The sequence below is a fragment of the Pseudopodoces humilis genome, chromosome 8, assembly GCF_049639895.1.
Source record: "Pseudopodoces humilis isolate 2021_Gansu_Grassland_sample_001 chromosome 8, ASM4963989v1, whole genome shotgun sequence".
In the NCBI taxonomy this organism is placed as follows: Eukaryota; Metazoa; Chordata; class Aves; order Passeriformes; family Paridae; genus Pseudopodoces; species Pseudopodoces humilis.
This window is the reverse complement of record NC_142207.1, coordinates 15,587,971-15,608,994: the sequence shown is the minus strand read 5'-3', so window position 1 is coordinate 15,608,994 and position 21,024 is coordinate 15,587,971. Positions and strand designations below refer to the sequence as shown.

Here is a 21,024-nt window from a genome sequence, read left to right as displayed (position 1 = left end):
GCAAGGCGGAGTCCACGAGGTCCAGCCCCAGAACCATCCTGCCCTGCCAGGCCAGCAAGAAGCGTCTCTGCCCCCATGGGACAGCTTAAACTTTTCCCTCCATCCTTCCTCCCCTGCCCCAAGGGACAAAAAGCACGGATTCTGCCGTGTAACAGAGCTCCTGGCTCTCTTCCAGTCACCTCGGAGTCTCCAGGGGCCATGCTACGATGCCCAGCAGAGCACAGATGGGGTGCTAGAAGGGTCAGTGGTGCGGAAGGCAAGAGATGCCACAGCACCAAGAAACTGGAGTACTGAACAGGGCCAGGAGTGAATTTCATTGATTGCAAAAAAGCCAACTCCACAGCCACCCAGTAAGAGAACTCAAATGAGGCAAGGGAATAAAAGCGGGTATCACCCAACACCCTGTTCCAGCAGTGACACAAAAGACAGTAACAGTCTGCAGAAGAGGTCTCTTTGCACAACACCCATCTGCCCTTGTCCCCTTACTGCTACCCTCTGCTCCAAAGACCCCATTCCCTTTGCTCGCCCCTGAGAGACACATTTGACTATGCACCCCATCCCTCCCCCCAGACAAAACCAATGAAAGATAAAATTATTTACACTTTTAGCCATTTAAAAACCCAATAAAATAAGATTGCATATGTCCTACTGGGGATGTGGGTATTAGCAGCAGCTACAGCTAGCTCGGTACTCAGCGTGCAAAACAAAAGACAAACAGAAGACAGACTGAAATACTGCACCATTACTAGGAAGCGTTTGCTGGGGTTGGTGTTTCAATTGTGGCATAAGGCTTCTAGGAGCCAGCTCCTCCCCAGCTGCAGGGCCTCCTGCTCAGCCAGTGAAGGCAAGCTCTAGAAGGATGGAAAGGGTTCATACACAGCACATTAACACTGATGCATTTCCATCCCAGTCAACACAAACATCTAAAAACCCACTGCACATTCACTGTGTGAGTTTTTCCTTCTTTCCAGTGATGATAGAGGAAAAGGGGGAGCACAGGTAAGACCTAAGACATAGATGCTGCTGTCATCACTGCCTCCTCCTCATCTCCTTGCTTTGGCAGCTCAGCAAGCATGGGAGAGGAAGGAGATGGAGCAGCCTCTTGTGCCTCCTGCTCCTCACCAAACCCCAGCTCTACATCCATTTGCTCCAACTCCCCCTGATCCAGTAGCTCAAAGTCATCTGCTTCCTCCTCGTCCTCTGGTGAAGCTTCTGTCTCTGTCTCCACCACTTCGCTCTCTGACAGATGTGCTTGGAAGCTCAGTTTCTCTTCAGGCTCCGTGGGGAGGAACTCGGAGAGGGGAGGTCCCTCACTGGCCTCTGAGGACCGCAGGAGGGCAGAGAGGGTGTTCTGCACCGCTGTGGTGATAGCAGTGGTGACGATCTCCTCGCTCAGCGTGTTAATGCAGATGCCCAGGCCTGGGGCAGGGACAGTCTTTGGCTCTGCGTTGCCTCCTGCCACTTGCCCACTCCCATTGAAGTGCGTATTTACAAAATGGAGAGGAGACGCAAGGCGAAGGATGGAGAGGTCAGAGTCTGTGGCCTCTTTATCTGCTGAGTGCAGCTCACAGGCAGCATGGGCAAGCTCAGGACCCAGAGGCACATCAAATGCGTCTTCATCACTCTGTGGTCCCAGGTCTCTGGAATGATATTCTTCCACGGATGGAAACTCTGCCAGGTCCTTGGAAAATGACTCCTCTGGCTCACTGTGCAGGCTCTGCTGATCCAGGTCTGAAAGGCACCAGCATTAAGGTACAGGTTCCCTCGCCCTGACCTTGCACCCACCTTCCCCCACCTTACACACCACAGCTGACTTTCAGGTACCTTCCCCATCTTTGGAGCACAGCAGGAAGAGGTCTACAGTTATTCCCTTCTGCCAGTGGCATGATTTACACAGAATGTTTCTTTTGTGATCCTGTTCTATGTGCTCTGTGCTCACAGAGCACTTCCAGCTCATGCCCTCTGCATTTAGAGCTCCCCATTAAAATTCCCAAGGTCAGGGAAATTGTGCTTACATCACTTGCCTGCTCCTTCCCAGACACCCAAGTGACCACTGAGTGGTTACTTCCATGTTCCTCACCACCAACCAGTCCTTCTCTGAGCTAGTAAGTCTGGCCTGCTTCACCCACCATCATATATGGGTACGTGACTATCCTATTCAATTATTTCTGTGGGACGTTGTGGGTGCCCTTGCTCCCTTGCTGGAGTCACAAGATGGCATTGCTTTGTGGAGCAGTAATTAGAGGCTGATGTCCACTCAGGACCAGCTTATGATCAGCCATGAAGTCAGGGCATGCTGCACTGCTTTTCCTTCCTCCTTTCAAAGCACTTCCCATGCAAATAGCTAGGTTCTCTCCCTGACTTCCCATTTGTAAGACCCATTGCTCTGGGCCAAAACACTGAGGATAAGGGGGCAGCAAGGTGTCCCATCATGTACCTTCAGAAACGTCCGTCAGTTGTGGGGTGGTAGCCCTTGAAACAGAAAAGCCCCCACTCTCCAGGATAGAAGCCTCCTCATCAGAGAGCTCAGAATCTGTGATTGACAGTGCTAGGGCAGTTTTCTTCACATCCACCTGCATGGGATGAAGGCAGAGAGACAAATTCCTGTGTGTCAAAGTACCTGTGCCACCTATGGGCACCTCCACACCTTCCAGGTAGAAGTCCTTGCTGGAGGGACAGTATGCTGGCAAAGTGCTCCCTACACTGGAGGGAAGGACAGTCTCAGCTCTCTGGCTTTCCTGCAATAAACCACTGCCCAAAGGTTTGCCTGCTCTCAGTGAAGAACACAAAAGAGGCAGCACAAGATGGGATGAGACTGTAGGAGTCTAAGAAGGCTTTGATCCTTCTTCCTCTCCTGGGATTACCAAGGAGAACACCCCTTTCCTCTTGCATTCACAGAGAGCACAACAAAGCCTTCTACAAATAGCAGTGGTTTAAATATCCACATTCCTTTGGAAACAAGCTTCCCACCTCACAGCTCAGCTACATGCCCAGAGCTGCTGCTTGGCTTGTTTCTGTGGTCACAAATATAGAAAGGTCACACACAATCTGAAAGCAGAGAACTGCGTAAGAGTCACCAGAGCTGTTCAAACTCCCTTTTCCGGTTTTTAGGAGCCCCTGCACATTACAGCAGAGGAGTTCATTTCTTCAGGAGACACTCACATTCTCTGAGCATGAAGCATAACCATCAAAGTAACTCTGAGGTCAGCAGAAGGCTGGGGCATGGCTGGCCCTGCCCTGCTATGGCATCACCAGCTCTGTGGCATCAAATTCTCAATACCCAGATTAGAGACGATGGCCTCCATCAGACACATTCACTTCTCCCCTTAGAATCATGCAAAGAAGTGATTTATTGCTCTGCTGTGTGTTTTCACTGTTGCTGTAATCAGACTACCCCCTGGCTCTCAAGCTGCTATAGACCAGAGAGGAGGGACTGTCTTCTGCTAAACTCTTTGTGCTCTTACCACTGGGGAGAAGCCTGACAACTCTGCTTCGCTCTCACTCTCCGTCTCTGCTGTTGGCTCATCACCTGCTGCAGGCTCACTCTTCCCTTGTCTCTCTGTGAGAAAGAGAAGAAAGGCTTTACATGACACTGAAGGAATTTTCTGCCCTTATACATTACTTTCCCCTACTTCCCCTGTGAAAGTGCACAGGGTTCCTGGAGACAAGCATAATCTGTCGCTCTCATGTACTGTTCTCAGGATCACCTGGGAGAACACAGTTGCTCTCTGCATAACCCTTACGTTTCCAGCTCTCTTCCCCTGCTCCTCTGCAGCCTGTCACCACACAGTTTTGGCAGACACGGTCGCCTATTGTCCTTTTGCTACTGCTCCACCCTAGGAATGCAGCATCAAAAAAAAGCTAAAAGGTGGTTCCTTACTCTTCTTCTCATGCTTGTGGTGCAGTGTCTCTGCCTTCATACTGTAGTCCAGTTTCATCAGGACAGGCTCCAAACGTGTATACATCCTCTGGATCAGCTCATGGTAGACCACCAGAGGCCAGAGCAGAATGCTGAGCACTGTGGACGTGGAATGCAGGGAGTGTGAGAGACAGATCAAGCATAACCCAACTCTTCCTGTGGTGCCACTGAGAAAGTCTTCATGGGAAACACATCTCAATGGCATGTGCTTTCCCATCTGACTGCCTAAAAATCCTCATCCATGGCTCTTCTTACTCATTGCAGAGCTGTTTGATTAACCAGGTGTTACTGCCAGATCTTAGCATATAGATTTATGTTAAGATGAAGCATAAGCCCTTCTCTTCAGCCACTGCACCCTAGACCCAACATGCAACAGAAGCCCTGAAATGAGCTTAAATGAGAATTAAAACTAATTATTACCAAAACTTTTATACAGGTAGCTGCATAGAGCTCATGTGTTGATGCACTCATAGCAGAGCACTAGAACAGAGTTATTAGGGACTCGTAATGCAGTGAAAAAGGTCTGTTTACCCAACATGCAGCTTTGTTAACAACACTCTCAATATGGATTTGCCCACGTTAGGAACTGAGAGACTGTAACTTCCTACTTTCCTGGAGCCTCGGCCAGCACAGCCTCAGCAGTGGGGAACAGAGGGCACCAATGTTTTAGTCACGGCTCCCTCTCCTGCCTTTGCAGTCATACTGCAAGCATGCACTTACAGAGACTTCCTGAAACACATTCCCTGTAAATTGATTCATCATCTAGCGCAGATCCGCTTGAGAAAACTACAAATCTGCTTTTACCAGCCTATCAACAGCACAGTTATGTCATGTCTCAGCTTAAGTCAGACAAGAGCACTGCTTATACTCACAAATGATGTAGGAGATCATTATGCCTGGAACATAGTGTCCAACTACAGCCAGAATCAGGCAGCCTGAACAGACACTCATGCAGAACTGAAGGAAGAGAGAGGAACAAACAGAAGTGACAAGAGGCAGAGATACATCTATGCAACCCATGCCAGAAACCCATTTAGCGCAACATGAGAGATGGTCCTAACCAAGTCAGTCAGCCAGCTCTGCACCAAGTACATTCAGGTGCTGACAGTCACAACTCAGACAGCTCGGCTGGGTTAAGCTGTAAGCATTAGAGGTTCAAGCGCAGGATGACCAAGGTAACCCAACGCCCCAATAAAACAAATCAAAACTTTATCAGTTCTTTATAAAGTAAATTGCATTCCTTGAGGATATGATGGGATATTGCAAAGTGCCACTTGTACATCTCTCTGTAGAGTTCAGCACTTCAGCAAAAAACTGTACTGTCCTGACAGGGACAGGAATCTTCTACAGAGTCACCAAACGTTGTACCACTGCTGTGCCATAAACCAGCTGGCAGAAGCATTAGCAGAGCCCATGCTCCCATCAGACTAGGACCTTTCTCCTCTGGAAAAGGTGAAGTATAATGGTGCAGCCCTGATTGCTTGTCTTACATTCTCCTGGGGACAGGGAGTTGGAGGGGGGGGAAGTGAGACTAGACAATCTGCAAACCAGGGCATGGGTTCAGATATGGACTATATCCTGCAATTAAGAGTTTAATTCATAACAGAGACCGTCTACAAAAGCTAGGGTTTCTCTATGGGTTTTGCTCACAATTAATTAATTTTTTATGGGCGTCTTCAGACCTGGTCTTCTACTCCCTGTGGCTGGGACAGAAAATGAGTAATAAGCAGTGTTAGAAACCCACTCCTTTTGGCACACTGAACACCAGGAAGATTGACACAATCCTAGTGGTTGGTCTGTCCTACTTTTTATGATGCTAAGGCAGTTCCTGTCTACAAACCCTTTCCAAACAACATACATCACAGCCATTAGGACATGTTTAATGACAAGTTTCCATGCACTCAGAAACAGCACTGCGTTTGGACTTTGCTAGCAACAATCTTGGCTAATGAAATAGGACCAGCTTAAGAATGGAACTCATGAAAGGGCCAGAGACTGTAGACTTCCCATTTTTTCTCCCCAGTCCCAATCTAAGAGCTTCCTTTGCACACTAAGAAATGAAATCAAGTATACAGCAAGCCATTCATAGAAGGGGTTAAATTCAACTCCAGTTTACAAATACTGGAAGTCAATTACTCATTATTTAAACTTCCCATGGCACAGAATCTGCAAGGAATGAACAGCAAATATTGGACAGAGATAGCAATTGTAAAAATATTGAATTTACATTCTTCCATCTCTTAAGGCACTAGTAATGGAAATAAAAGCCCCTGCACAGAAGAGTAGGTATCTCCAGCTTACCTTGGCAGGATTTTGCCTCTTGTACTGTAGCAGTTCCTGCAGGTACAGCCTGAAGGTGACCCAGCTCTCTGCCAGACAGTGGCACAGCTCAGGGACACTGAGCAGGTGAGGTTGTGCCCCTGAAGTCACCCCCTCACTAGAGACAGACAAGAGCAAGAAGACAATCTTTGAACATGGTCTGTTTTCCTGGGGGAGAGGAACAGCTGCACCAGGAAGCAGAGTTCCCTACCAAAGGCTTGACAATACTGACTGCATTTTCAACAGAACTACAGAAGATTCTTGATTTGGAGACAGTTTTTCCCTTCAATCAGGAAGAAAGTCAAGACACCTGAGCAAAGCAGCAGCAGATACCATGCCACAGAATCCCCATGCCACAAGCCCAAGATGCAAAGCAGTTTACTCAAAGCCACACAGACAGAAGCACTGGGGGTGGAACTCCTCTAGCACCAAGTCCAAGGTAGACAGAATGTGGTGCTCAGACCTATAACCACAGCCAAGGACATAAGCCATGCCACTAGAGAGAGCATGTTCAGCCTGTGGAAGTCAGTCTCAGTGATCTCCTTCTCTCTGGAGGACTCTTAAAATAGTTCAGGACAGATCCAGGGAAGAAACCAAAGAGCTCCTAACATCAGAAGTACTTGAGCTTTACTGCAACTGAAAGAATACTAGCTTTCCCCAGAGTCTCAAACTGCAGCTCCTGAGCTGATAAGCAGCTACCAATGCAGAAGTCACTAGTGATGTTTCACAGCAGGAGCCATGCAGTTTATTGACAACAGAAAAAAGAACAGGTGAGATCACCATACTAAATTAAGGCTTCCCCACTCTCCCCATGGAACACATCTGTGAGCTTACCTCTCTCCTCCTGGCTCCTCTGATGGCTGTGCTGTAGAGAGAACACAGCAGATTAGTCAGCCAAGTAAAAAATACAACCTGACATTTTTACCAGTTGAACAGAGCAGAGCTGGAGATGTATCATCCTTAGCTAGGGATGCACCCTGGGGATCTTCTTTGTACTCTCACGCAAGCAGGAATCACTGGCTTGGAGCCTGAGCTGCAAAGGCTTTAGTGAAGCGTGCCTAGAGACTTGGAGCAGCGGAGCACTGGTGTCTGGGCACCCCAGCACACCTTGCAACCCAACACACACAGCAGGGCACTCATATCTGAGGTGTATCCTGGTGCTTACTTGGAGCTCTCTGCTCCAGGGATCATGCAGGTTTTGCTGGTGTCCCACATGTCTGTACAGTGCCATTCCCACAGTGGGTGCCAGCACTTGTCATTCAAAGGGGGCTGCCAGCACAGCTTTGAAGCGTGGCAAAGCTTCAGCTTCCATCTTGGAGCTAAACATGGCACCAGGAAGTCTGAGCTTCATTTCTCACTGACCAGCCCAGTCCTTGGCAGGATGCTATGTACAAATACCAGAGATGTCCCTGCTGTCTCCATCCTCTCTTTGTTAAGTAACAAATAGCAGTCTTGTGCATAATTTTCTAATTTTAGGGCTCTTTCATGCCCCCGACAGCCTTTTGTGCCAGGCAGATATAACTATACTCCTGAAGTCCATCACTCTGGATAAGGACATGGGAAAGGCTGTCCCATTTCTCTCTGCACTGAATCCAGTGATGATCAAACAGGGACTTAGCTCATGCAGTACTGAAGAGAGGAGTGTTGTTTCAATAGCAGAAGTCATGTATGATTATGCTCTGCTTTTAGATACACTGAGAAAAAAAATTTCTACAACAACTGAAATTCATGAGTTGCTCACATATTTGGATACACATCATGGCAAGCTGACTAGTGTCTCAGGATGTACAGAGCTCAACCAAAGCTCTTTTATTAACACAGTCTTTGTAAGTCTCCTGTGTTTCACAATGCCCTGTTCATGCTGTGATAGCTCATTGAGGTCTACCCTCCTGTACCAGTCCACCCACTGTCCTAGATCTGGCAAGGACTGATACATTTTTGATGCTGTCTGGCAAGCAGCAAACTCAGTGCATGAAGTTATAACCCTAACCCTGTCCCCCACACTGCATGTCTACTATGTCAACAGAACTAAAATAAAGGAGGAGAGTTTAACCTCAGAGACCAGGCTTATAGTTAGAAATGGGCTAAAGAAATGCAACGTGTGCAAGAAGGGGTTTGAATCCTCCCTGGAGTCACCAGCCAGGAACAAAGCCCAAGAGCGGCAGTGACTCCCTCAGGGAAATGCACCAAAGATGTGAATAACCATCACTGCAAATACCCACTGAGACTTCAAACTGCACCCAGCTCAAGCCACAGAAAAGACCAACTGCCTGTAGCAGCCCTGCCACCTTCTCCCAAGACACAGGATGTTGGGCCAAGTCTGCCAGACTCCTCCTCCCGCTGCAGGCACTGCACCAGCCGGCTCAGTGCGCTGGAGCAGGAGGCCAACCACCCAGGGAGGAGGCGATTCTTTGAGAGCGTGACCCAGATTTCCAGTAATCAGGCCTGACAAGAGGAGTCAACTGCTCTCAGACTGGGCTACCCATTCACTCCTCTGCCCACGAGCATTTGGCATGGCGGCTAGGGCAGCTCACAGAGGGAGCTTGGGCTGCAGTGTGAATATTATGGATGCAGCTCCATCCTCACAGGGCAGCTGCTTCCCTCCTGCAACCACCATTGCTGTGTTTTGTTATTGTGCTCAGGAATCTAAAGCTGCTTAATCGCAGCACACAGAAATCCAGCTCTATCTCTAAGCCTCATCTATTACCTGCACTAAATCACCAAATGCATTACATCTGGCACTGGCCAGTCTTTGAGGGCTGGCTACACCAGTTGTACAGTGTAACAAATGAGGAGCTGGGATGCTTGCCACCTCTGCTGGACAGATGTGCCAGCAACACAGTAAGTGGGATAGCACAGGAATCCCACTCCTCTCCGACTGGCTGCAGTCATCCAAGCCATCCAAAATACACCAGCAGAGGGAGTGAAACAATTCTCAGTTGATCCTGAAGGTTTCAGAGACACTTTGGGGAGCAGAACATTTCAGCAGGCTGCAGGGTCTTCACGTGATTTCAGCTATATGGCAAAACACAAGCTGTCTTTAGGATCAACAGTATGTTGCTTCCTGTAGTAGAGCAGTCTGCCTACTGGCCATCTCAAAGCACTGGAGTCTCAGACCAGTTGTAAGAACAGCCCAATCCCAAAAAACCTAGAGCATTTCCAACAGGAAATGGTCCCTTAGTTAAGGCCTAACTCCAATCTATGCTGAAATACCGTCAAGCACCAGTATAACTAAGTTGGCAAGCAGGACACCCAGAACTGGCCTCAGATTATCAATAACTGGCTGAAATCTTTCTGTCAGCATTTCACACTGGACTGTGGATTAATACAAATCACTTGACACACACCAGATTCTTCTGAGAGATCAGACAGCCATGCAGGAGTTTAGGTTACATACTGGTACTGACAAATTATTCCTGATGGATTCCTTGGCTCTTATAGGTTTTCAATTCTTCTCCGAGAGACATTGTTCATCTGTGTGTAAACTTTAGCTAGAAGGCAGGGGCCCATTTTTAAGGACTACTAGCATTCAATTGCAACACAACTCCTCCTAGAGCTCTTCCACACTGCACTCTCCTGCAGTGACCAAAACACAGCTGCCAAACAGTGATGCTACCAAAGCATCCCTAGTTGATACTCATTTCAGGTGAAACTGGAGATGCACCCTAACTCCTTAAATAGTATTTAAATGGAACTCCATGTATATATTGAGAAAATACCCTGCATGGGAGCTGTAAATATTCGGATCTGTCTGAAAGGGCCTAGAAAAGTTGCACATCTTGATGCTGTTAGCATGACCCTAATCACAGTGTGGAATTGCAAAATACATGCCAAGGTTTTAGCATTCCTTTGGAAGTCATCTTACAAGCAGTCATCTGAGACATACACAACTGTCACAAGCTGAGGTTTGTGTATGCACGTGCTGACTCTTGAAGGTATGGTACTGACCCATCCCTCAGAAGTCCAGAAAAAGCCAACAGGAAGCATTAAGGAAGTAAGCCAAAAGAGCACAGCTCTGCTTCAGCAGGAAGTGGGAGCCAAACAAGAACTCCTAAGTGTTCAGGAGTACCAATTCAATGGGAGGCCCCTCAGGAATGCAGAGCACCACTCCTTCCTTGTGGAACCAAAGGAAACACAGTCCAGTGGATCATGTCAAAATCAGGGCTGTGACCTAAACAGGCACATCAGAAAGGTGTCCCTGTTCTCTGCAGCAGAAAAGCAGGAAGGCATGAAATATGTGAAGACCACTGAGGAAAGGTGCAGTGGGATGTGCACTGACTTCTAGCAGACCTGATGGCATAGCATGAGCCTAATCCCTGGTGTTGCTGTTTTGTTTGCTTTTCTTTTCCATTCTTCATGGCTCTGCATCATATAAATTGATTTCAGTATGAATTTCCTATTTCTTCTATGACAACACAACTTTTACAGGCCAAGTACTTGGTGGAATGATTCCACCCCCACCTGCCTCAATGTCACCATTCTGTACTGGACACCAGGCTTTTGCATTTCTGGACACGTTTCAAGCGAGGTGGTTTGGGTTGGCTTTGAAGTATTCCCTTAAAAAAACAATGTGAATAAGCAGGAAATTAAATTGGCCAGTCCAGTTTAACTGCCTGGTTACCTGAACCACACAAAGCAAACAGTTTCAAGACTACATCTATAACATACCTAATCTTATCAGGATTTCTCTGAAAGCACCCTTTAAGTCAGTACCCTTTTAGGTCAAATAAAGGGCACCTTACAAACACACATATAGAGCGGCTTTCATTCAGAAACTCTCCCTAGAGTAGAGAGGCAGGGATGGAGGGCCCAAAGCTGCCTTTGAACAGTAGCACTAGATGCAGTAGGCAGGTCTGGGTTCCGTCATTTAATAAACTCTAAAGAAGGAGGCACTCAAAGCAGACAGCAGTCAATCCATGTCTATCATCTTTATGAGGCTATTCCTCTTGCTGCTTTCGTGTCTAATGTTGGCACAGACCCTTCAATAGATGGGAAAGATAAGACAGGTGATCACTGATTAGCTGGAGATCAGATGCTGTTCAGTACAGGTACAATACCCTAATTGTTGCAGCAGTCAGACCTCATCATCCACTCTGCTACCTGCCACAAGAAGTGGCTCTCATTTAACTTAGCTAAAACCAATACTCTTCCATCCCCTCCTTTCCTTCTCTCAGCTCAGCTGGCCGTAAGTGCTCAGACTTGGAATGATCTTTTTGCCACGTTTTCAGGAGAGAAAGGACACAGCAGAAACACATCATCCTGGTCACTAGTTTCCCTAGTAAGCTAGCTGGGCCCCTTCAGTCACTCTCAAAATTAGCCACTGCCAGAATTTCTCAGTACTGGGAGCAATTTTCCCAGCAATTAGGATACATCCTGATCCCCTGACACAAACAGGTAAGAGGCAGCACCAGTACCTGGACCACAGTTAAAGTAGGAATGGGGCTTACATAACTGCTGAGAGAGCCAAGGAAGGGCCAAAGGCATAGCCCAGCAGCTGGTAACACTAGAACCATGTCACTATCTACAGTGCTAATCTTCACATACCTGAGAAATCAAACAGGAACCTGGGTTTCCACTTCTCCAACAAAAGGATGCCAAGAAGGGACATGCTGAGGAGAAAGAGGGGTCTCAGGGAGGTGGAGGAAAACAACCTAGAAATGAAACAGAAATTGTTAGACGGGGAAAAGAGTAAATTATGGCTCTTGATGAGCAAATAGATATAGCTCAAAGCAGAAATACCCAGCTGATATGGGCCACTGTAGCAAGCATTGTACTCTGCAGACACCTACCTACACCACAACATGTTCTCAAATGGTGCCTTTGCCCACCACCAGACAGCTGACTCCCAGCCATCTCCCAGTGCTTTCCTCCTCTGCTTCTGAGCTCCTCCCTCCGTTGCAAAACAAAGCTAATGCTCACTTGTACAAGTCTCTCCAAAGCCTCAGGGTGGAGGTTCTAGATAACAAAGACAAACTGCTGTAGCAGAAAACTGTTTGAGACTCAGAGTGTTTGCAGAAAACCTACATCCCATTTGTCACAGCAAAGTCCAGCCTTACATGCAGGTAATTCAGCTTGCCATTCTAGATGCCCCTTCTCTTATCACAAACCTCTCCCTGTTTCACCAGAGCCTAGCTAGCACTTAAATGGTTTAGTTGCTCACTTGACTTTATCATAAAACCTTTCATACCCCACATCCACACACTGGCACAAGCCACTTGCCAGCTCACACAATACTACTCACACACAGCTGTGCAATGCCACTCAAAGAGTTTATCTTCCCACTCCACAGAGATTTGACAGCAAATGTGCCAGGGTGCCACCTATGCCAGCAGTGGCTATCTGCATTCATCCCTTTCTCTAGCTCAGAGGAGCTGCTTTCAAGTCACTCCAGAAAAAAAATACCAAGGAAATACATTCACCTCTTTAATGAACATTCCTTTCAAGAAAGGAGGAGCAGTTTCGCTTTTTTACCCTGCTCCTCTTCAGTGACTATTTCCCAGTAACTAATGACAAATACACCGACGACTGGAGTCAGAGAATCTCACAGTGCAGAGCAGGGAGGGGTTCCAACCAAGTCACAGTAAAGAACTGGAAGTGAAATGTGCCTCACTGGGCAGCACAGAACAAAAGCTGAACTTTCCACGGGCTCACAGGACCTTTAACGAGCTAAACAACATTTGTACTCCTTCTCATTGAACAGCAATTCTGTAGCTTAACACATTATCTCTGGAAGAATCTCCTATTCTGTCTCATCTATGTATTGCAGTTAAAAGATGCTGGCTGAATCCTCCATGGGACCCTAAATGATTTTTCCTCCTCTGTGGTATTTAAATATCCCTCTGCTGTCCCATATTCTAGGCACTCTTTGTTCTCCTCGACCTTTTCATGCATACTCCCTGGGCTGTCATTGTCTACTACCCCTGTCATCTCCCCTACCACCTGCACCTCTCTCCTCCTTCTCACTTCATAGCTCTGCTCTCACACTTCTCAGCTGGTAGAGTGGTCCAAAAGTTTATGTATCTGGCTACCACGTACACTTCTGATAATCATACAGATGAGGGAAGAGAACATAAGCTGCCTCATCAGAGAGACTTCAAAGACCACTTGGTCACTTACTTTTCCCTCCTCTGACTCCACAATCTGCCCCTTCCTATTTTATCTGCAATCAACATTTAAGTCTTTCCCAGGCCACTTCCGACCTTTTCTACTGGGAAGACCACTGGCTGAGAGCATTTTCATCAGTAAAACTGACTCACTGTTTCTACAAACAAACAGGATGTTTTTCATTCCCATCCACAGCTGGGCTCTGCCACTCACACTCCCATCTCTTCATGCTGCTGCCCTGCCGGAGAGGCAGGGAAGGGAAAACGGAAAAGGGGGAATGCTGTCGCGCCAAAACCGAGTGAAAAATCAGCACCTTCCGGGAAAGATTACCGAGCAGAAGGGCTTAAATAAAACGCCCCAGGGCAGCTGCCGATGCAGGAGGCCGTGGAGCTCTCTGACCGCAGTCACCGAGTGAAACGAACTGATAAAAACACGGATGCAAAAATTAAGCAGAAGCGTGCCTGGGCGAGGCTCCAGTTGGGCCCATCTGCATTTTATTATCGCGGGACAAGGCAAATCCTCCTGCCACTTTCTCCCCTCAGGGAGGGGCCTGTTTATGCCTGTCAGAGGAAAACAGCGCGGCTACTCCCGGCTGTGCATATCCCACGGCGGTGCGGCTGCGGGAACACACATCGCCGGCACCCCGGGACATCGCCGCGGGCCCCAAAGCCGTCGCACGCTGCGGGCACGGGTACGAGCCGGACGGGCGGCACCGACGGCCCCCGGCCCCCCTTCCCGCTCCAGCTCACCAGAGGGCCCCGCCGAGCGCGGCCGCGGTGACCAGGCTGTGCAGCGGCCTCTCCCACACCAGCAGCCGCTGCGCCGTCGCCAGCGCCGCCTCCCAGCCCCGCAGCCGCTGCCGCCGCGCCGCCGCCAGGCGCGCCGCTGCTGCCGCCGCCGCCTCTTCCTCCTCCTCTTCGGCGGCCGCCGCCGCCGCCGCCGCCTCCTCGGCGCGGCCGCTCGCCATGGCTGCGGGGGGGGGAGAGGGCGGAGGCGCCGCTGCCACCAGCCCGGGCGGGCGGCACCGCCTGAGGGACCGGCGGCCGCTGCCGCCGCGCGCGTGCGCCCGGGGAGGGACGGGGGGGAGAACCGGGTGACACCGGCCGCGCGTGCGCCCGGCGGCGGGAGGGGCGGGGAGCGGCCGCGCCCCCGCGCCGGAACAGGAAGGGCGGAAGGGCGGGCGGTGGCGGTCAGCCTGGCAGCGGCTTTGAGGGCTCCGCTCCCGACACTGCGCCGGGCCTCGGCCTCGGAGCGGACCGGCACCGCGCCCTCAGAGCCGGCCCCGTATCGCCGAAGGGGATCGGTCAGCCCCCGCCCTGTGAGCGGGCAAGATGGAGCTGGACGAGCTGCTGCTGGACGAGGAGGGTGCCTTCTCCCTCAGTGGGTTCCAGGAGTTCACGGTGAGTATCCGCGGCCCAGCCTGCTCTTAGCAGCTCCTCGGGGTGATCCCCCCACCATCCCCCGCTCCCGGGGAGCCCCATGTGGCCGCACGCCCCAGCCCGGTGTAGGCCTGAGCTGGGTTGGGGTGGAAAGCACCGTATGAGGAATGTACTGGGCCTTCCTCACGTTTCTCCGTCTGCCTTCAGTTCTTGCCCAGGCACCAGCAGCTGAGCGAGAGAGTCCGGAAGCGACTCTATTATGGCTGGGACAAAGACTGCAGCCTGGATAATCTCTCCAGCCCCGTGGCAGGTGAGTTGCTGATTGTCCCTAGATGGGAATGCTGAGTCAAGGGGGTTGGAAGTAGCCCAAGGGGCCGAGACCAGTAAGTCACCTGCTTTTTCCTCAGCGCCAAATCCCACCCCTGACCAGCCTTTCCCACTTAGTGCAACACAGCAGGGCAGGATGCCAGAGCCTCATGGTTTCTGTTCTCTGTTTTGTTGCCCTGTCTGGCCCGTTGCTGCATTTTTGACATCTCACTGGCGTATAAAGTCCTTTAGATTGCTTGTGAATTCCTTGGCAGGGAAGGTTGTGAATTTGTGCCTGATGAAAGCTGTCTTAGATAATTGCTTCTGCTCTGCAAAACACTCAGGGCTTTGTTCAACTTCTAGTTGTGAGCACCATGGTGAAAAGTTCTTGCTGTATTTGTCTGGATTGCATTTTTCTTCCTGTCCATTCAGCAGTGTTTTGGGGAGCAGAAGGACATGTCTGGGTTAAGACTGAGGAGCTGGTGCAGGTGATGGTGGAGAGGAGTGGAAAATGAGAAGCAGTGGTTTGATAGAGGGCTTTCACTTTGGGGTTGTCTTAGCATTTCCATTAGCTGCTTGCTAGGGAAGCGATATGAAGTTGCCAGGAGGCTGTGTGCGATGTGCCTCGATGAGAAGGACGCTGAGTGTGTGGTGCCGGGGCAGACCTAGGCAGAGCAGCCAGCTGCCTGAGCACTGCTGGACGTAATGAGTTCCAACACAAGCTCAAGGCAGACGTTGCACCAGGATGTGAGGTGGTTCCATGCGTGAAAGTTCAAAGGGTACAGTCATGCAGTAAAGCTGTTGGGGGCTGTTAACTCTTAAGGATTGCCTTGTGCTCAGGAAATGCCATGACTCTGGCAGCTGGGGGTAGGAGTGGTGCCTGTCCATGGGCTGGTCTGCTTTCCTTCACCAGCCTTCCTTCACCAGCCACTTTCAAAAAATGGGGTTCAGGACTATAATATCTGTCTTGGTACAGCTGTGTCATTGCTACATGGCAAGTTTATGGCACTGTTCTCAAAACAAGATAGAGGCTTGTTGGGAGAGTGGAGTAGCAGGATAAGGTCTTCGGTATTGGGGGTTGGTTGCAGAAGGCAGTAGGGGGCTGGCTGAGGAGAGAAGTTGAAATGTGAATTTGTTCCTTTGGAAACAGAAGAACAGTAACCACACTTAGTGTGCTGTGAGATGGGGAAACTGATCAGCTGCTCTCCATTCCCTCTGCGGCAGGACACTGTTGTGAGTTGGATTTGTGGGCTGAAGAATTTGGTTTCATATCAAGACATAGCCTGTAGGGATCACTTGGGATGTTGGTGCTGCCTCTGTGCTGGCACAGTGGTGGCCAGGAAAGGCAGGGAGAGCAGCAGCAGTGGGAGAAGCTGGGAGCAGCCAATGGGTCGCTGGAAGTCTGTCTGCCTGGCTGTACATCATGGTAGTGGTGTGGCCTGGATGGTGTAGGGAAGCTCCTCAGAGCAGTGTTTTCCTGGGCTTGGTGGCTGCTCTTTAGGCAAATCACTCGTGTTAGTGCAGCCATTCTCTTAGTTGCTGGAGAGATGTAGAAAGGATGATGCTTCCCCTGGTAGCTGGAAATGCAAGGCTGCTGGGATCGACTCTGCTCTCAACTCTGTCAGCCAAGGGCTCAGAAACAAAATGGAGTTGCAATTTCCTGTCTAAAGCACTTCTTGCCTAGCATCAGACTGTAGTGCTGCTTGGGATGCTTCCACGTGGTCCTATAGTATAGGTAAGTGAGCTGGGAGCTGCTGGAGTCAGTGTCAGTGTCTGGCCTTTTCAGTGCTGGAATGCTGAGGCATGTCCTTGAGTGCAGGGAAAGTTCGGGGGGGGTGGGGGGGGGGGGGGGGGGGGGCTGAGCTGCAGTTACACTGTATCCCTGCTTTGATAGTTGATAGCTGTTAGTGGTTTCAGGCTCCTGCTCACATGGGTACCTTGTACTTCATCTCATTGGTGCTGGGGCTGTGGTGTAGGGGAAGCTGGATCAGTGCTGATGAGATCTGGAGGGGGAAGATGCTGCTGGTTGGAGGGGAGCAAAGCACCATGAAGATGTGGTGCAATGTAAGGTCCAAGAAGCAAGAAGGCCTCCAGAAGGGCTGTCTGAGGTCTTGCAGGGTGTGAGGGCAGGGTGTTTCTCTGCAGCTGACTGCTAGTGGTTCCCCATGACACAGACCTGCTGATCTGGCACTGCCGCAGGGCCTTGGTCACTCACATCCTCTTCCTGCTGTGATCTGCCTGCCCTGCATGTTTGTTCCTCACTTGTCCCTGACCTCTGATAAGGCCTCACAGTTTAAATTGAACTTGAAGGGCCGAGCAAACACCAAGACCTGATGGGCTTGTATGGAGAAGGGGAAGGGTGGGCATGGACTGGGCCACAGGGGACTAAGTCTTTTGGTGCTTTCTCTCCTAGATATTGCTGTGGAGTTGCTGCAGAAAGTGGCTCCCAGTCCTATCCGCAGACTCCAGAAGAAATATGTGTCTCACGTATCTCGGTAAGAAGCAAAACCTGCCCCTTCATGTCCAGTGTCAAAACTTGGAGCTCTAGTCTTACCTGTGACTCACTTCTGTCCCCTGGGCCAGCCCCTGGCTTTGTGCCTAGACCTGATTAGTGTCAAAGAGAAGCTGGAGGCACAGACAGCAGGCACAGTGACTTCCTGATGCAGTTGAGTTTATCCTGCTTTCTGGGGTGCATATGCACTCTTACTAGAGGGAGTCTGTACTGGCTAGATCTGCAGCTCCCTGGGCAACCAGGTTTGAACCTGGAGTCTCTTCTTGGCAGCTGAGCCCTCACAGCATGCCTTGCTGCAGGCAGGGTTGCTCTGTTTGGAGCTGATTGTGCCTAGGAACAGAAACAAGTGTTTTCTGCTCTCCACCCTGCATCCCCTGTGTCTTCTGTAGCTGCAGCTCAGGATGGCTGGCACAGAGCTGGCAAGGCTGTGACCTATCTAGTGATTTGCTAAACCTTCCTACTGTCTGCATGGAGAGGGAGCAGCCAATTTGTGCCCTGGTGCCTAGGATGTTCGTAGCATTGGTTCTTGTCCTGTCCTACAGGGAAGCTTGCATCTCACCCTGCTCCATGATGTTGGCACTGGTTTACATTGAGAGACTCCGGCACCGGAACCCTGAATACCTCCAGCAGATCTCATCTTCAGACCTCTTCCTGATCTCCATGGTGGGTGGTGGGCAGGGGGGTAACCGGGCTGGAGGGAAGCCTTTAGGAGTGCAGTGGAGACTGAGATCCTGTCCTTTGTGCTGCCTTTAGATGGTTGCGAGTAAGTACCTCTATGATGAGGGTGAGGAAGAGGAGGTGTTCAACGACGAGTGGGGAGCAGCAGGGAAGGTGGATGTCCAGACCATGAACACACTGGAGATGAACTTCCTGAGTGCCATTGTAAGTGAAACTCACTGCTGCCAACTGTTTCACAGAGCAGGGGAAAAGAGACATTGAGGGGAGTCTGGATTTCTGTTTTTCCCCCGCATGATCCCTTGATGGGATAAAGATGTGTCTGGGTGCTGGGTGACCTGCCCTGACTGCACTGACCTTTAACTGCTGTCCCGGCAGGACTGGAGTCTGTACACAGATCCTCGGGAGCTGTTTGAAGTGCTGAGCTGGCTGGAAGGACGGTAAGTGTCTAGGGTGGGGGTGATCTTTTTATCTGTGTTGCAGCCTGGCTCTGCCCCTGCTTGGAGATAGCCCTGCTGCAGTGAAAAAAGAGGTTGGAACACCTGTGAGCCTTAGCTAGGCTCTGCAGCTCCCTTTTACAGAGCTTAAGCAGGGTCTTCTCCCAGCCCACCTGGGCTGAAGCTGCTTTGATGGGGAAGGTCCATATCATGTGCACTATTCTTTTTTTTTTTTTTTATATTTCTTGCAGTGTGGCTGAAAAACAGGGCATGTGGCGTGGCTGGTTCACCTACACAGATCTTTGTGTTCTCATGGAGCAGTCCATGTGGCAGCATGTGCTGAGCCAGTTCTACCAGCAAGTGGTGAAGGTAAGGGCATAGGAGAGCAGTTAATTGCAAGAACATGGTGCCCAGCAGGCTGTGGATTTGGAGCAGGATCCTCTCTTCCACTGAGAGCAGCACCTTGGTTTATTCCCGGTTGAAAAGGGAAGCTGTCAGAAGATGCTGATTTGCAGCTGCACTGCCTGAGGACTGCAGCCTGGTGCTGGATAGTGTGCCCTGTGCTGGACCGCAGCTGCACAAGTCATGGTTCAAGGACATGGTGGTGGCATGGAGGCAACTGGGTACTGGCTAGGGTTTTAAACAGGAACTGTTGGATTTTAGCTGGGACATTTTGGCTTGTGATATTTAGGCCCAGCTTTGGGCAGGCTGTGCGCTGCCCACCATTAGCAGTGTGGCTGCCTGCTCTCGGCACCCAGCCCTGGAGCTGGTAATGCCTTTTCCTATCATGGCTGCTGGGTTGATTGTGGCCATGCTGTATCATGGCTGGCAGGGGGTGCTGCTGCTGGGGGTGTCTGGGCTAACATTTGGCTTCTCCTTAGCTGGCCTGCCTCCTGGGTGTGGTGTACCTGACGGGCTTCGCAGCCATCTTCGCCTCCATCACTGTAGTGCACCGGTCTGTGTGCATGAGGAGTGTCAGCGCCGCAGGCCCCCGGCCTGCGCTGTTCCCCGAGGAGGGGAGGTGCCAGCTGGATGCCCAACCAGCCCCAGCCCCTGGCCAAGCCCAGCCCGAGCTGCCCAATGTGTCCTCAGCCAGCTGCACCTGTTGCCTGGGAGAGAATGAGAAGACCAAGGAGCCACATCGTGGAGGTGTCACAGCGACTGCACTCTACCTGTGGGGTAGTGTGATGACGGCTCTGTCCTACCCAAAGGCACCTGATCTAGCCCAACACAGGAGGCTCCCACAAGGTCCTTTCCGGAAAGTGCCCACTGCCTGTGAGAGATCCAACCGTACCACCCCCACTGCAGCCCCCAGACAGCCTGGCCCCTTCGGACTCGCCGTGCTCCCGGCTCCTCCGGTGCTCCACTGCCATGCTTGCTCGGCCACTGCGGGCCCCACATGGGATGCAGCCCCCAACCGTGAGGACTGGCTGGACCCTCTGGGGCTGAAGCAGTGCTTCTTGCATACTGCTATGGATCTCAGTAGAATCAAGAGCTTCATTTTTCCCAGTTAGGAGTATAGGACAGCAGCCCCTTTCCCCTTCCCTTCTAGTGTGGCACAACTCACTTCCTTGCACTTCTGGGACCCCTGATCCCTGGAACTGCATGGGGCTGAAGGCCTCTGCATTACTTTCAAACCAGCACTTGTGTCCCCTCACCTAGGGCAGGGATGTTCTTCACTTAGGGGCTGCTGAGACAGGTTGAAATAGAGCTGGCTTGCTGGGGTGGGAACTTAATAGCTGGAGGGTAAATATGGATTGCCTTTGGGCTGGGGTGCTTGTACAAAGGGGGTATTGTACCTCTTCCTGTAGTGAGTGGTGTTGGACAGAGGTGGCATATGGCATGTTGGAGGCTGGGACTGTGTGTGCAGGGTGAAGGGGCTAAGGCAGTGACCCCAGTGAGAAGGTGGGGTGCCTGGGGTAGGGGAGAGGAGGTTGAAGGAGGTGAGAATGAGCTGGCTGGTCAAAGCAATATTTACATTTGGGGGATGTTAGGCCACTTCTTGGAACTTGCAAGAGTGACACGAAGCAGGTACCCTGATGTGGCTATGCCCCGCTGGGCTTGGTGGGGATGAGGTGTGGCTAGAGCTGAACTTCCTTATCCTGCTTGTGTTGGGTGTTTTGAATCTGGGGTGGTCTGTGACCCCATCCCAAACCCCAGCTGTCTGTATCAGTGAGAAAACAGTGCCTGACTGCTCCTCAGAGTGGGAAGAAGGCACCTTGTCTTGCTGACCAGCCCAGCTCATCATGCCCCTTCTTTTTACTGTGGATTTTACACCTGTTTTTCACTCTTTTGTAGATGCAAATCTCTTCCAATAAAAGTAGTTCTTCTTGTGTGCCTGCCTTGTCCTGCTGAGCTGCTCCGTACTGGCAG

General features: G+C 50.6%; 2 protein-coding genes across 3 annotated transcripts; one reads left to right on the top strand and one right to left on the bottom strand.

Annotated features, from left to right (window-relative positions):
- Positions 1–727: 727 nt before the first annotated feature.
- On the bottom strand, positions 728–14,309 carry RETREG2 (reticulophagy regulator family member 2). Of its 2 annotated transcripts, none has more exons than XM_005519713.3 (9): positions 14,092–14,309; positions 11,783–11,889; positions 7,073–7,103; positions 6,221–6,356; positions 4,792–4,876; positions 3,881–4,018; positions 3,465–3,559; positions 2,438–2,573; positions 728–1,731 (listed from the first exon to the last, which is right to left on the bottom strand). In XM_005519713.3, the coding sequence occupies exons 1-9, from the start codon at positions 14,307–14,309 to the stop codon at positions 1,007–1,009; spliced, it is 1,671 nt and encodes a 556-aa protein (XP_005519770.3). In that variant the 3' UTR covers positions 728–1,006. The 2 variants fall into 2 exon arrangements, with proteins under 2 accessions (XP_005519770.3, XP_087914621.1); XM_088058495.1 differs by lacking the exon at positions 14,092–14,309 and adding an exon at positions 12,028–12,182.
- A 191-nt stretch (positions 14,310–14,500) lies between these two features.
- CNPPD1 (cyclin Pas1/PHO80 domain containing 1) lies at positions 14,501–20,988 on the top strand. The gene is made up of 8 exons (XM_005519712.3): positions 14,501–14,742; positions 14,929–15,031; positions 17,441–17,522; positions 18,082–18,202; positions 18,293–18,421; positions 18,593–18,654; positions 18,903–19,020; positions 19,533–20,988. Exons 1-8 carry the CDS (start codon positions 14,674–14,676, stop codon positions 20,163–20,165), a joined length of 1,317 nt encoding a protein of 438 aa, XP_005519769.2. The 5' UTR covers positions 14,501–14,673; the 3' UTR covers positions 20,166–20,988.
- Positions 20,989–21,024: the final 36 nt, after the last annotated feature.

Bases quoted from the DNA above. Each gene is read 5' to 3' on its own strand.
- CNPPD1 (XM_005519712.3), top strand. From the start codon at position 14,674: ATGGAGCTGGACGAGCTGCTGCTGGACGAGGAGGGTGCCTTCTCCCTC. The intron at 18,203-18,292 runs GTGGGTGGTGGG...TGCTGCCTTTAG, and splicing joins ACCTCTTCCTGATCTCCATG to ATGGTTGCGAGTAAGTACCT. The intron at 19,021-19,532 runs GTAAGGGCATAG...GCTTCTCCTTAG, and splicing joins TCTACCAGCAAGTGGTGAAG to CTGGCCTGCCTCCTGGGTGT.
- RETREG2 (XM_005519713.3), bottom strand. From the start codon at position 14,309: ATGGCGAGCGGCCGCGCCGAGGAGGCGGCGGCGGCGGCGGCGGCCGCC. The intron at 7,104-11,782 runs GTATGTGAAGAT...TTCTCTCTACAG, and splicing joins GTTCCTGTTTGATTTCTCAG to CACAGCCATCAGAGGAGCCA. The intron at 2,574-3,464 runs GTAAGAGCACAA...CATCCCATGCAG, and splicing joins TGTCAGGCTTCTCCCCAGTG to GTGGATGTGAAGAAAACTGC.